Source organism: Falco biarmicus, chromosome 8 (assembly GCF_023638135.1).
Source record: "Falco biarmicus isolate bFalBia1 chromosome 8, bFalBia1.pri, whole genome shotgun sequence".
NCBI classification, from domain to species: domain Eukaryota; kingdom Metazoa; phylum Chordata; class Aves; order Falconiformes; family Falconidae; genus Falco; species Falco biarmicus.
In genome coordinates, this window is record NC_079295.1 from 22586296 (window position 1) to 22601765 (window position 15470).

Genomic DNA, 15470 nt, shown 5'->3' on the forward strand with positions numbered 1-15470 from the left:
GCTGTGGCAAAACTAACAGGCCGAGAACTAAAGGCTTATGCAAAAGCTGGAGCTGTGGCTGATGAAGTGCTCTCATCCATCAGAACAGTGGCTGCTTTTGGTGGGGAGAAGAAAGAAGCTGAAAGGTTTGTATGGACAAATTGTAAGGTCTCTGATTTCTTCTTCCACTGTAAAGCTCTTTAGAGTCATGGCAATTCATCTCTAAAATCTACAATGACCATCTGTTAGCTTTGAGAATAATATGCATGTATGTTACAGAAATTTAGGTTTCAAATAACTTTACATATGCAAAACCAGTTTCATAATTCAGACAGTCGGTGAAATAAAACATCAGCAATACTACCTGCAAGTTATTCCCACTTTTAGGAGCAACTGTCAAATTTTCCCCTAAACATTGTCTGTATATCACTTTCGCAGCAAATATGAAAGCTTTGGGTACTTTTAAGATAAGTAAGAGAACTAGTTCCAGCAAGACATAATGATTTGATGATGTTAGGCGGCAAATTTCTATTAAATTCATTTAAAACATAGCACAGCTATAGGACACGCTCTGAAGTATGGACTCTGAAACTCTGAAGGCTGCTGTGACCATGAGATGGTGGAGTTCTCAGGATCCTGCACAGAGGAAGCAGGGCAACAAGTAGGATTGCAGCCCGGGATGTCAGGAGAGCTAACGCTGGCCTTTTCAAGGACTTGCTTGGAGGAATCCCATGGGGTAGAACTGTAGGAGGTACGGGGGTCCAAGAGAGCTGGCTAATATTCAGGCATCACTTCCTCCAAGCTCAAGATCAGTGCATCCCCATGAATATGAAATTGAGCAAAGGTGGCAGGAGGCCTGCATGGACGAGGAGCTTCTGGCAAAACTCAAACAGAAGAAGGAACTTTACAGGATGTGGAAAAAGGGACAGGACACTTGGGAAGAATATAGGAATGTTGTCAGAACACGCAGGGAGGTGACAAGGAAGTCTAAGGTCCATTTGGAATTAAATCTAATGAAGGGGATCAAAGAAAACAAGGCAACCTTCTTCAAGTACAGCAGCAGGAGAAAGGTGACTAGGAAATATGTGGGCCCACTGCTGAATGAGGAGGGTACCCTGGTGATGAAGGACACAGAGAAAATGGAGCTACTGAATGACACCTTTGCTTCAGTCTTTACTGCCAAGGCCGGCCCTCTGTTTTCCCACACCCTGGAGGCAAGAGAGGAAGTCTGGAGAAAGGAAAACTCTCCCTTGGTCGAGGAGGATCAGGTTAGAGTTCATTTAGACAAGCCTGACACCCACAGATCCATGGGCCCTGATGGGATGCACCCCAAGTGCTGAGGGAGCTGGCAGATGTTATCCATCATCTTTGAAAGGCCATGGAGAACAGGAGAGGTGCCTGAAGACTGGAGGAAAGCCGATGTCATGCCAGTCTTCAGAAAGGGCAAGAAGGAGGATCCTGGGGTGCATTAGGAGGAGCGTGGCCAGCAGGTGGAGGAGGTGACCCTGTCACTCTAGTTTGGCCTGGTGAGGCTGCATCTGTAGTGCTGTGCCCAGTTCTGGGCTTCCCAGTTCAAGAAAGACAGGGAACTACTGGAGAGGGTCCAGCTGAGGGTGATGAGTGAAGATGATGAAGGGGACTGGAGCATCTCCCTGATGAGGAAAGGCTGAGGGAGCTGGGCCTGTTTACCCCGAAGTCAGAGAGGGCATGTTATCAATGCATACCTTACGGGCGGGTGTCAAGAAGATGGAGCCGGGCTTTTTTCAGTGCTGCCCAGCAACAGGGCAAAGGGCAATAGGCACAGAGCACAACACAGGAAGTTCCACATAAATATGATGGAAAAATTATTTACTTTGAGGGTGATGGAGCACTGGAACAGGCTGCCCAGAGAGGTTGTGGAGTCTCCTGCTCTGGAGACATGCAAAACTCACCTGGACATGATCCAGTGCAGCCTGCTGTAGGTGAGCCTGCTTTAGCAGGGGCTTGGACTAGTTGATCTCCAGGTCCCTTCCAACTCCAACCATTCTGTGATTTTGTGAAGCATTGGCCAAATTCTTAAATCCTATGTCACTCTGCTAAAACCCCAAACCCCAAGGCAAGGTATCTGCAGTGAGTGTTGCGTTTCTTGTACTTATTGCACAGGGTTTCATGATCTGGGAGCATTGCTGGTTTCAGCAGTGGTGTCTCAGTTCAGAGTGAGAGGTATCAACCTTACATGGACCCACTGTTAACACAGTGGCCCAGCCAGTCATTGAAGACAACTCATTTTGTTGCTCATTGCTTGTTTTGAAATCTCTTTCAAATTCACTTAATCCCATTTTATTTCTCTTTTCTTTCTACAGATACGATAAGAATCTGGTGTTTGCTCAGCACTGGGGGATTCGAAAAGGAATAATAATGGGATTGTTCACAGGTTATATGTGGCTTATAATTTTCCTGTGTTATGCATTAGCCTTTTGGTATGGTTCTAAACTTGTCCTTGAAGAAGAAGAGTATTCACCTGGAACTCTTTTGCAGGTACCCATTTTAGCCTGATGCAATTTTTCTGGACTGTTTTTTAAAACATTAATTCTGGAACATGTATCTGTAGTGTTCTGGTATCTGGTGGCTCCGTGGTAACAAAGGCTCTATGTGCCTTTTAAAGATCATTACTCAGTATATATATGAAAGTATAGGACAAAATTGGATATGATTAAAAAAAACCCCATCTTTATTTTAAAGATCTGAAATGCTGCTTACTGAGATTGGAAATAATATTTTCATTTGAGAGCCTTCTACACCATTGACAGAGGCCTGAAACCAGCTTTACCATTTTGTGGGTCAGCATATGACTTCTGGGATATTGGGTTCTCTGATGAACTAACTTCGTGGTGAAGAACCCCATTGTGGTAAAGAGAAATCTAACCAAAGACAAGTTTTATCAAATCTAACCTCTCTCTCATGAACAGTTTCTGTTACTTTGAATCACCATTTTCTGTTGCTAACTGCCCACCCAGCTCTACAGGTAACAAAGAACATGTAAATATATATACAATAATACATAAACACACTTGGCTGTGGCTCCTGCAGTGTATACAAAAAAACATACTACCCAGCACGGTACAATGCATCCGCTTCTGCACAGTAGATGCTTCAGACGCTGATGACCTAGATCCAACAAAACCAACATCTGCAGATATTTTCGTTATTTGCTTAAGCCAGGACTGCCCAAATGGCAGGCTGCTGTCCAGACCCAGAGTGAATTTCTCCAGAACCTTGTAAGTGCTGGATGATCTGATGAGACATATATTTCTGCTCCTTCTCTGCTTGTTGCAAACCATGAGAGCTCACAACCACTAGCAGCATGCAGCACAAAACTTCCTGCTAAATGAAGCTTGGTAAATTACTCTGAGAACACTGTAAAATTAAGTCATTCTGTTCAAGGATGTTGTCCTTCACAGGAAATCATTTGCAACTGCTCTTGACACCTGTAGTTGATAAAAGGTAGTACTGCGAAAAACAAAGAAGCGAGCAATTTCCTTGCCTTGCACATGGTAACTCTAGTTCAGTGCTTCCATGTGACATATGGCAAACAGGGGGGAGCTACCCTGTAGCTGAAGAATTGTAGCTGTCAATGGAGAGGCTCTCCCTTAAGCTCCCCTTCCTCTTAAGTTTCCACTCACCTTTCTTGTACTTCATGTTTTCTGCTGTAGAGTCTTAGCCTGGCAGGGGGGAGGAGAGGAAAATTTGTAGATACAAAACATTTACATATGCTTTTTTTGGTCTGTTGTGTACCAGCCATACTGCATTGAGATACACTAAGCATTGTGTTTCCTCCTTCTATTTAATGTACAGAACCTGCTCTCTCATGTTCGTGATGGATTCTGACATGCATATAACCTACTTGCTTTGGGACTCATTCACACATGAAAATTAGTTTATAGTGAAGCTGAGTATGAACTTATGGCATGATCTATATACATCACAGTGTAGGTGTTTGTAGTGCACAGTATGTGTACAGTAGATTCTCCCTCTCGAGCCATGGGGTTATTTTCAGTAGACATCACGATGGTTTCAGGGGAGAGCTAAGTACTGTGTACTTCCATTTCTTTCTCAACAGTAGTGTTTCCTTATACACTTTGCCCGTTTATCCTGACTGTTGTTTGTGTTGTATTCAAAGGGCTAGCTGAGTCCTTGATTGCTTCTTAGCAGAATTCTCATGTGTTGCCAAACTATACAGCAGTTCTAGTGCTCAGGTGAATGTTCAAACTATCAGCCACAACAAAGCAAAAAACTGACCAAAAGCATACACCAAAGATATTATCTAAACATTTATAATCTGTTCTGCCAAACCAAATCTGTAGCTGAAAAACTAAGAAGGAATAAAGCAGAGAAAATTCTAGGCAAAAATTGTTCTTTCTGACAAAAGCACACCCTGGTATATTAGCGCTCAGAAGAATAAGCTATACTTACAATACAATGCAGCTCACTCCTTGTTGTAAGGACAACGCGTTTGCATGTGTGTGGTATATAAGTGGTAAATAAGCCTTTATCTTTTGATGTTCACCATCTTCCTGTGTCCTGTTCTTTGAAGGCCCTGTCTCTTATCGGAATTGTCAACATTTTCAGCCTTAGATGGTTCCTGTCTACTCTTAAGAACTTTGATAAAAACCCCTTCATAGGAAATAAGGCATTAGCAGCTCTTAGGAAATTTTGAAAAAATACCTTGGTATTTTGGTTGACATGCTCCAGCTTCACTTGCTTCTAATGTCCAAGGCCAGACTCCAGGGCTAAATTCTTGGAGTGAAGCGTCCTCTGATATTTGATACTCTGTCCAATTGACTTTATTGTCTGTTGATCCTTCAGGAAGAGTGGACGCTGTGGCTCATTTTCTCCAGTGTTGTTCTGGGCTTAGATCAAAAGGGCTTCCTGGGGCTTTCAGAAGAGGGTCACTAGTGAGTAACTCTTCCCCTTAGTTCTTGGATAAGGACTTGAAACAGTGAGCGTGTTTGGTATGTGCTACCTGCAGAAACTGTCCACCTGGACCGATAGTAATCTCAGCTCAAATAGTGGCTAATCCAGTGTTGGTAGCAACCCTTACAGTTCATTTCTGTGTGAGATGGAGACAAAATATTTCCTGTAGTTGGTACCTGCTCCAGAAGTAAGTTTTGTGAGTATTGGAAGAGACAGGAATGGCAATATACAAAGGTTTTAATAGTGTTCTAAGATGCTTTCTGTTTTTGAACTGTTGTAGCCTCTCATCTGCTTACTGGTAAAGGATATCTCCAAAATAATTTGCTTGCCACTGATTCAGTTCCAGTCCTTGTTTCAAGACACAGGCACCCAGTCAAATTGAGGTACCTTAAAAATACATCAGTGGCACCTCAGTAAATATCTGGGTGCTCATGTTTTTAGGTCAGAGCAAATATGAGGTAAGTTGATCTACTTCAGCGTGGAAGCAAAGTTGTGAAAGACAGCAAAAATCCCTTCTAAGATGCATTTGCTTGCTTTCTTGTGGACTAATTATGCTCATATAGTGAATCACTGCAGCTAAGCTGAGGCATAAGAAGTCATTAAGTCGCTGTAGTTTGATTTGTCTGTTTAAGCTCTAAACCATAATAAAAATGTGACATCATATTTTGCTAATGTCTTTTTCCACTTCTTCATATTTTGCTAATGTCTTTTTCCACTTCTTCAGGTTTTCTTTGGTGTTTTAGTAGGAGCTTTAAATCTTGGCCAGGCATCTCCCTGTCTGGAAGCCTTTGCCACTGGCCGTGGGGCTGCAGCAAACATATTTGAGACAATAGATAAAGTAAGTAATGCATTTCCAAGCTATGTCACTTTGTAGTGGAAAACTAATTAAGTAAGCTTCAAGCTGTAGTAGTTTTACATACTGTGTAAATGAGGAAAAATGAGTGCAATTAAAGAATTGATGGTGCAACAGAAAGGTCTAGCAGCATGCACGTGGTCTCAGAGAGGGTGTTGAACAGATTTCTTCAGTGGCCTATTTCTGAATAATGAAGTTTTACCTCAGCTACTGCTGTTTTTTACCCCCATTTCTCCTGATGTACAGTTACTGATCAGTGCTGGCCATGGAAAGCGTACAGGCAAGCAGTAATAGTCACCTCGCAGTCCAATTTGCAGCAAGCATCTAACTCCCAGCCTCCAGACGGCATCAAAAGATTTGGCTTGATTGGCATTTGCAGCAAAGGTGGCCGCTGTCACCTGTCCCAGAGCTACCCTGAGTTAAAATGGGACCAAATGAGCAAGGCACTGGTCACGCAGTGGTCATAAATATTAATTGCAATATTATCTAGACAGATAGATATTTGAAATAAGGTTCTATGAGAAAGTCTGATACCCACTAGCATTTATAAATGAGGATTCCTTTCCATATCTGTATCTGTATAGATATATTTCTATATCCATGTATATCTGTATAAATTAGTTGTTGTCAAAATACTGATTTCTTAGCAGTACGTAGTATCTCTGATCATTGACAAGCTTTATTGTGCTGAAAGCTACGTAAACATATTAAAATGCTGCCTGTCTTTTACAGAGCACATAAAGGTATATAAAGAAGGTTAGAGGGGCTGTGGTAATGCTAATGGATTTTTTAGTAACCCTTCAATGTTCTATAATAATAATAGCACATATGCTTTATAAATGTACTTCATAAGCTAAAGCTCTAAGATAGACTGAAAAGGAGATGAAGGAAGGGAAGTGGTCTTCAGAGAAAAATTTTAAAAGCACCAGGAGTTGCAACGGTAAGAATTAATCACAAAATTCAAGATAAGGCTAGGTCAGATAACCTTAGGGTAAAACACCCAAACTAAAGTGAGATTTCATCTGTCTAGAGGAAGGGGGATAAAATTAGATCCATCTGCTTGCTGCATTTGTAGATTTCTGATTGGACAGTAAAAGCACAGCTCTGCCTTGATACAGATATTTTTCTGGCACTAAACTTACATTCATGCTGCAGTTCCCATTTGCTGGATCAGTGAAACTTTTCTTCATAGCTTAATATCTGAATTTAAGTAAGATACAGTCCTAAAGCAGAACCAATCTTTTAGCTGTTCTTAACATCTTGAAAAATACACATTTCTATATTAAAATTCCCTTCAATCTGTTAGGCTGCATTAAAAATCATGCACGTTTCAGTTATCAAATGTTGTTGTTACCACAGTTTTTATTCATTCTCTGTATTCCATGCTTAAACAATATATCCTTAGAAAATTTGATTTTTGGGGGGGTTCCTCAAATTTCTCTTAGTCCTTTGCTCATGTCTAGCAGTCTACAATACCCAAGGCCTGGCCAAAAGTATGTGACCCCCAAAGCGCTTAATGGGAAAACTTCAAATAAGGATTCCAGCTCTTAGGACTGGGTGTGCAAGGATGGATATTTTAAATGCAAAGTGGTGAAGCATGCAGACTTTCCAGCAATGAATTGGTTTTCAGTGCTGTAGGAGAATGTTTATGAGTGAAGCAGTGTCATTTTATTCCTAAGGAGCTGGCTAAATTAACTTAGTTAAAATGCCTCACTCAGTCAGCTATTCTGTTCCAGCAAAAACTAGCTGAGTAGGTTGACCGTGGCAATTGCAGTAAGCCTATAAAGAAAAAAAGGTGCAATTCATCTTGCCTATACTACCCACCAGTGACAACTCCCCTGTCACTTTGGCCTTCAGTTTCATGTCCCTTGCCTGCAAGCCCTGGGGCAGAGCCTGCTGCTGGCTCAGTGCAGCCAAGTGCTGTTCAAACAGAAGCGCCATGGCTTTGTATAGCATTGGGCATATTTATCTATTGCAGCAGTGTTGGCTGTTTAACAGCAACTAAATAACACAATAATTTCTATCCTAGAAACCCGCCATTGATTGCATGTCAGAAGATGGCTACAAGCTGGATAAAGTACGAGGTGAAATTGAATTTCATAATGTAACATTTCATTACCCCTCCAGACCAGACGTAAAGGTAATTATTCACCATCCATCCCATGAACATAACTACTGTAAAAAACCCAAAATATCCCAGTTCTACTAGCAATTTGTAGATTTTCAGAAGTTAGTTTTCCAGAAGCCTAGACCCTCTGTTTAAAAGTAGACTAAATAATTCTTCTATTAAAGGGTTCTTCTACTTACCATTCTGCTTGTTTTACCATTCTGACATACCCATTGCCATACATATTCCTTGCTGCTGAACATAAACTTGTAGCAATTTCAGACAAATTCACCTGCATACAGCTTCTCTGACAATCAGTTATGCACCTGTATTAACATGTGCTAGAGCAGGACACAAAATAATAAGCTGAATGGTGCAAAGAGATTTTATAGAACCTCCCATTACCCTGGGGATGTGCCATCTGACCCATCAAAATGCTAGGAAAAGGTACGGGAACATCGGCTGTATACTCAAATATTTCTCTACTACTGTGTTTGAATTGACAAATTCTCCTTGGAAAAGCATATTATTGGACAAGCAAATGAGTGCTATTGCTTCTAAAGCATATGAAGTACCAGATTCTTCTACATAATTTCACTGTTACATTCTTAATATTTATGCTTTAGCAGACATGCATAATACAAGGTACAGTGTTCTTTAAAGAACTACTGCCAAATTCTCCCGTGTTATTAACTTGACTAGTTCTTAATGATGAACAACAGGAACAAAAAAAGATCAAAATCTGCCTGCCTGTCATGGAAAACAATGCTCTGCATTTATAAACTTTTCAAACAATATAAAAATATTTTGCTTTGCTTTTCCTCTTTCTTCAAAATATTTTTCTGAATTTTGTAAAATAACTTGGAATCTCCATTTTAAGATACAGAATATATCCACTTGGTTGTATGACTGTGAAAGAATTAGAATGGATAGATTTTTTCTTTTTTCTTTTTTTTTTTTTCTCTCCAGATTTTGGATAACCTTAATATGGTTATTAAAGCAGGGGAAACAACAGCTTTTGTTGGAGCTAGCGGAGCTGGAAAAAGTACAACAATGCAGCTCATCCAGCGTTTCTATGACCCCACTGATGGCATGGTGAGTGTATCAGCCTAGAATATATTTCTCCACCCTTGGGGACTTGAAAGAACAGCATGGTTTCTTCTCTGATGTGGGAAGACTCCTGACTCTTTTTTTTTTTTTTTTTAAAATGAGAGAAATGTCCTCTGTGCATTTCAGGGGAATGCAGACCAGTCCTATGTGAAAGGTAAAAAACTGTTAGGAGAAGCTATACCTATAGAATATAATTCAGGAGTGACAAATCATTTTCCATTCTGGAAAATACAGTGTTGAACATTTACTCATTATCCCATAATATTGCTTTAGCATATGTAATTACCATTTAGTAATGTATCGGCTAAGAATATGAATTACATCTATTAACAGTCTCATTCCATTTATGTGTTCCTAGAAGGCACAAATCACATACATGGTGACCTGTACTTGAATGTATAAAAGACAAAGAACCAATTTATTGTAAATATATAATCTTGATTTTGATGATTACTTTCCACCTGATTTTATTTCTGAGGCCAAGCAAAAAGAGTTATTGGGAAATGAAACCAAACAGCACAACACCTAAACCCAAGAACTAACATATACTGCTGCAGCTGCATTGCATTTTGTGTATGAAAGCTGCTTTTTACACTGATCATAGAAACTCAGCATCACAGGCTCTTCATTTCCACTGTGTCTTTCTTTGTCTCTGAACTGGAGGAGATAATGTCCTTGATTAATTTTTTTATTTTTTTTGTCCATATTTTAATTGGCTTCTGTAGATTACCCTGGATGGCCATGACATTCGTTCCCTTAATATCCAGTGGCTACGCTCACAGATTGGTATTGTTGAACAAGAGCCAGTCCTGTTTGCCACCACGATTGCAGAGAACATTCGCTATGGTCGGGATGAGGCTACCATGGAAGACATAATCAAAGCAGCCAAACAGGCCAATGCTTACAATTTCATCATGGACTTGCCACAGGTATGCTGTGACTCGTAAAATATTTGGCAGAATTTGATGTAAAAATAGAGAATTCTTTTGTCCCTCCCCTCATGCAGCCATTTGTGCTTGGGTAGAAGGGCAGAAGATTAATGTAGACACTAGGCAGCAGCCTTTCCTTTGACTAGAGTTAATTAGGTCTTACTACGTCACCAAGTTAAAAACAAAAAACAAACCACAAACCAAGAAGAATTATCTCCTCAGGAGTCATGCTCAGCATTCAATATCACGTTAATAATCATAGCATGATTTTAAAATATGTATTTTTCCTGCTATGGACATCTGTTTCTGCTCAAGCCAAAAGCAATTTAGAGCCCAGACTCTTACTAGCCAGCATATGTTTTTGAGCAATCTGTACTGATCCTCACAACCTTATCTCCTATGAGCTCTGTAAGTCGGCTGGAGGTTCCCTTTTCCCTGTTTCCTTCCTTATGATGACAGGGCTTTGATCAGTCCCATAGTATACCCCTTATAAACCCCCTATTTGATAGTACTGGGCTGTTTACTTTTCTAGAATGTTATTTTGCCAGGTTGTGTCTCAAAGGGACACGTTACAACAGTGAACCTGATTGGCAGGATTCAAGTACCATTAGCTAATGTCAGTATCTACTTTTTATCCTTCACCGATGCGTTGCCAGGCTTCCAGGAAAATATTCATAGAAAGACCGTGTAAAGGCCCCTGTTTATTTCCTAGAAATGGAGGAGTAAACAAGATTTGGCTCTAGGTGAATATAATTATCCTGGCTCTCAAGATGCTAGGCTTTGTGTGTTTATTTAATTCTTTGCCTGAACCTGATGCCACCAGAGCATGATGTCTATGAATCACAGACACAGTGTTCATGAGTCACAGGCTATCAGCAAAGTCCAGCTCTGTGGAGATTGCTGGTGAGTCATCTGATGGAGAGTGGGCAGGTGTTTCCTTTCCATTTCAGCTTTTGCTGATACAGTCATTTTGAGCCAAACAAGGACATCTCACCTTTTTATCAGTACATACTTTTGGCTTGGGGTTGGAACCCCAGTTCAGGAAAAATGATGTTGTCCATTATGAAGGAAGTTATTTCCTCATTTCTCCTTTGAATCTGGTGCACTAGCAATGTTTTTGTCTTTCAAAGATAATAAATTTTTAAGTGTACTCCCAGGACAAATTTGGGAGACCTTTTACCAATGTCTTCACCAGAAGCTTATCCCTTTTTGTTACTTGTTTCATTTTATTTTTTTTCCTTCACACAGCAATTTGACACTCATGTTGGAGAGGGTGGAAGCCAGATGAGTGGAGGTCAAAAACAGAGGATAGCTATTGCTCGAGCTCTTGTACGAAACCCGAAAATCCTGCTGCTGGATATGGCTACATCAGCACTTGATAATGAAAGTGAAGCTACTGTCCAGGAAGCACTTCATAAGGTTTGCGATAGATCAGCATAAATCAGACTTGAAAGGGCAGAAATTATTTTTAATGCACATTGCAGAGGGTGCTGCTGAATTGCAACAAAGTGGTGAGAAGCTTTTCTCAATAGCTGTTTCATGTGCACATGTAGAACTTTAGTATTATTGACAGAAAATATTTTTTTCTTACATTGGGACATTCACAGAAAGCTATAGCTCCCTTTGCTCAGAAACAGATGCTCATCTATGGGCTATGGGTGGACTTCAAGTCAAAGTCAGCTGAAAGCAACAGAAAGACTCCTGTTGATTTGACCAAACTCTAGACTACGTAGTACTGGCTCCAAGCATTTTTGTTTGCAATCCTGGGAATGAGGCTTTTGTTGTTCCCTGTCAGGCTCGCTTTGACCGCACCGTAATCTCAATAGCTCACCGCCTGTCAGCCATCAAAGCTGCTGATGTCATCATTGGGTTTGAGCATGGAAGGGCTGTGGAGAGAGGAACTCATGAGGAACTCTTGCAGAGGAAAGGGGTTTATTTCATGTTGGTGACCTTGCAAAGCAAAGGAGACAAAGCACTTAACAGGGAAGACACAGAAAGTAAGTGTTTTGTTTTCTTTTACAAAATGATGCACAATTTCCACAGAATGCAGGTTTTAATATATATTTTTAATGCGGGTTAGTTGCTTCTTTTTTTTTCCTTCCACCTTTATAGCTGAAGTTTAGCATTCACAGAAGTAATGCATTGATACCATGGCCAGAGTGGTTTTACTACACATACACTGAACGACCTTTCTCATATAGATCTGTCCTGAAACATTAATCTTGACCTGCAATACCCGGCATTTTATAGATCCATTTAGTGCTGACAGTCCAGTCCTGCCGCATTTGAAATGCAAGCACATTACAGAATACGCTGAAACCACCCTATTTGTTTTACTAGAGGCAGATTTGAATCAAAGCTTCTGGAAATGGAGGTCTAATAGAATGATCTGTTGTACTTTTGTGAAGCATCGTACCTTGGAAATGATTATCTTAAAAGAAGAGAGCAATTGCACTGCTAAAATAGGGAGACAGACTTTAGCAGTCACATCCCAAGTGACTTGGTCCTTGGGTTAATATTCAGTTAACTTCATCATGTCAAAGGTTGAGTAGCAAGGTTGTATTGCATTCCTTGCCTTCTACAAAGTATTCCAGTTATGACTTGGAGGCACTGCACTTTTTTCCAGAGCCACAGTGGACTTGGGGTGTATTCAGTTTTAGCACAAATTGAAGAGCTCTATATACTATACTATGTTTTACAGCAGCAGAAAATAGCATGGTTGAGCCAAATCTTGAGAAAGTCCAGTCATTCGTCAGAGGAAGCTATCGGGCCAGTTTGCGGTGAGTCTTAAAAATTATTGTAAATCTCAATATGTTTCCAGATCTCTATACTTCATCCCACTATTCCAAAATGCTTATAGTGCTGATGAATCACTTCTCTGTACGTTGCGTAAAGCAGGGTGGAAGGGCTGCAAGTATGTTACTAAGATAAGAGTTCACTTGGAAAGAAATAGCTTGGGTAGTATGCTACTGATTGAAGGCTCATGGGTAAACAGCAAGGTACTTAATTTGACTCCCCTTTCTATCCATAGTACATTCTCTCCAATTCTGTGTTAATGTTCCATTTTTAATATTACTACCCTACAGCCGTATATTTGTATTACCTAAAGCACTTTCAGTCCAGCCACTTGAAAAATTACTTGCTGTGCAATTACTTGAGAAATCAATACAATGTACAAGGACATTTTTATTATGGCTTCTGCTTGATGAAAGTTAAAGCATTTTACAAGCCAGACTGTCTTGTAGCTAGACACTTATTATTTCTTTCAGGCAAGCCCATGTTAGACATATGCAAATGAATACCTCTACAGTACAGCATTATGTTGCATCAGGGATAGAGCTGGATTGTTTCAGCATCCCGTTTTGCTGGACTGAGTTACTTGAAAGTGCTAATGATGGACTGACTTGGTGTCTTAATGGCTTGTGCAAATATAGTAGGATACAGCACAATTTTACTTTACAAATACATGGTGCAGGGTACATATAAGACGATGACTGAGTGGTGGGGTGAAATATGATTTTGAAAAGTATTTGTCCCTGTTGTGGGATATTTTCTTCTCAAGAAGTGGAGAAAACAAAAAGAAAGAAAAAGTCTGTGGGATTCCTATGATTTGCTTCAGTGAATCCTGATTTAGTTGATATAGAATCTGCATCTGCTTTGCAAGCAAGTATTGTGTTACTGAGCTGTGAAGAGCAGACCATATCTGTCCTCTCTACAGAGCTTCACTTCGGCAGCGCTCCAGATCTCAGCTCTCTAACATGGTCCCTGACCCTCCATTATCCATTGCAAGAGATCATGCAGAGTCTATATATGTTATGCCTTCTTATGGAGAAGATGATGGACAAGCAAAAAAGGTCAGGTCCAATAGTTTTTTATTAAATTTTCAACCATACAGGTCATATTACTTGGTAATGATAACCTGTAGATGTGTGGCTCTGTGTCGTGTTTAACCCCAGCTGGCAAAGCACCACCACGCAGCCACTCACTCGCTCCCCTCCCAGCCTCCAGTGGGATGGGGAGGAGAATCAGGAAAAGGTAAAAGCCATGTGTTGAGGTAAGAATAGTTTAATAATCAAAATAAAGTTAAATGTGCTAATAATTGTAATAGTAGTAATAATAGTAATAGTAGCAGCAGCAGCAGAAGTAGTAACAATAACAACAATAATAACAATAATAAAGAGAGAGAAATAAAACCCAAGAGGAACAAGTGATGCACAACAGAGCTGCTCACCACCCACTGACTGATGCCCAGCCAGTCCCCCAGCAGCGATCGGCCCCTCCTGGCTGGCTCTCCCCACTTCATCTCCTGAGCACGATGCTCTGTGGTACGGAATATCCCTTTGGCTGGTTTGGGTCACTGTTGTGGCTCTGCTCCCTCCCATTCTTGGGTACCTGCTCACTGGCAGAGCACTGGAAACTGAAAAGTCCTTGACTTAGAGTAAGCCCTATTTAGCAACAACTAAAACATCAGTGTGTTATCAACATTGTTCTCATACTAAATCCAAAATACAGCACTGCACCAGCTATTAGGAAGAAAATTAACCCTATCTCAGCCAAAACCAGGACACTGTTTGTTATAGTTGTTGACAGTTACTTCTTCTTGGACTGATCCTTTTCTCTGCTAAAACAAAAGCACAGCTTCAGTTCTGATTCTCTGTGTATACCCTAGGCTGCATTTTGATGGCTGTTATGCTTATTGGTCCATATACAATTTCTAGCAGAGCATGATCTGTTGGTAAATTGATATATGTGGTAGATTAAGCTGAAAAAGTCATATTCATAAAAGGTGAACTAACTGACAAAAAGAAAAATGCTCAGTCTGTGAAATTTAATAGCTACTCAGGGGTACAAATGACACTGCTTCTTGTTCAATAAAGAGCAAATTCACTTTCATCTCAAAATCATCTGGAGACTTGAGTAAAGAGAGACCCTCACTGCAACCTAACTACAGGGTCCTTTCACTGACAGTGTACTTGTGCAATCAACTAGCATAGAAAATAAAGACAGCATGCCTTAAAATTATGCAGAATATGTAGGAATATACACAGTGGGTTTCCAAAGTGCTTATGAAGCTCCCTGCACTGATTTGCATGGCTACAATTGCTCAGTGCAGAGAGCAGCGCTTAGAAGTCACGTTCTTGCTATTGCTAAGCCGATTCTGTGGATAAATAGAGGGCTTTACTGCTGTCACTCTGGTGCTAGCTCAGAAGGAAGAGAAAATACAAGGTGCTTCCACCCATTCATCCTTGCACGTTTTGGGCTGATAGGTCTTCACAGGGTCTGTTTTGTCTGGGCATTTCCAGCTGTATGGACTGAGGGAGATAAGCAGGGCTCAGCACACTGAGTGTTAAAAAAACTCTGCACAAATCAAACTGCAGGGTAAGTTATAATTTGATGATGAATATTCTACTCTTACTGGGAATAATTATGGGAATTCAGCATATAGTCTGAGGATATTTCACAGAAGGGAGGCACAATTAGCATGTATAAAGCCTGAATCCAGCTATGACTCTGAGATCTCCCATTTTAATTATATAGT

The 15470-nt window shown here is 40.4% G+C and overlaps 1 protein-coding gene across 11 annotated transcripts in view; it reads left to right on the top strand.

Moving 5' to 3' along the window:
• The window catches only part of ABCB11 (ATP binding cassette subfamily B member 11), a 68341-nt gene that overhangs the window by 33594 nt on the left and 19277 nt on the right, over window positions 1–15470 (top strand). For all 11 annotated transcript variants that reach the window (XR_008823558.1, XR_008823560.1, XR_008823559.1 and 8 more), the window contains 10 exons: window positions 1–125; window positions 2322–2496; window positions 5657–5770; window positions 7815–7925; window positions 8862–8987; window positions 9728–9931; window positions 11180–11350; window positions 11727–11928; window positions 12633–12711; window positions 13650–13785. Coding sequence is in view for 6 of the 11 variants with exons in the window: in XM_056349581.1 (XP_056205556.1) it covers window positions 1–125; window positions 2322–2496; window positions 5657–5770; window positions 7815–7925; window positions 8862–8987; window positions 9728–9931; window positions 11180–11350; window positions 11727–11928; window positions 12633–12711; window positions 13650–13785 (1443 nt within the window). In the remaining 5 variants the exon portion in view is untranslated. The remainder of the gene's footprint in view (window positions 126–2321; window positions 2497–5656; window positions 5771–7814; window positions 7926–8861; window positions 8988–9727; window positions 9932–11179; window positions 11351–11726; window positions 11929–12632; window positions 12712–13649; window positions 13786–15470) is intronic.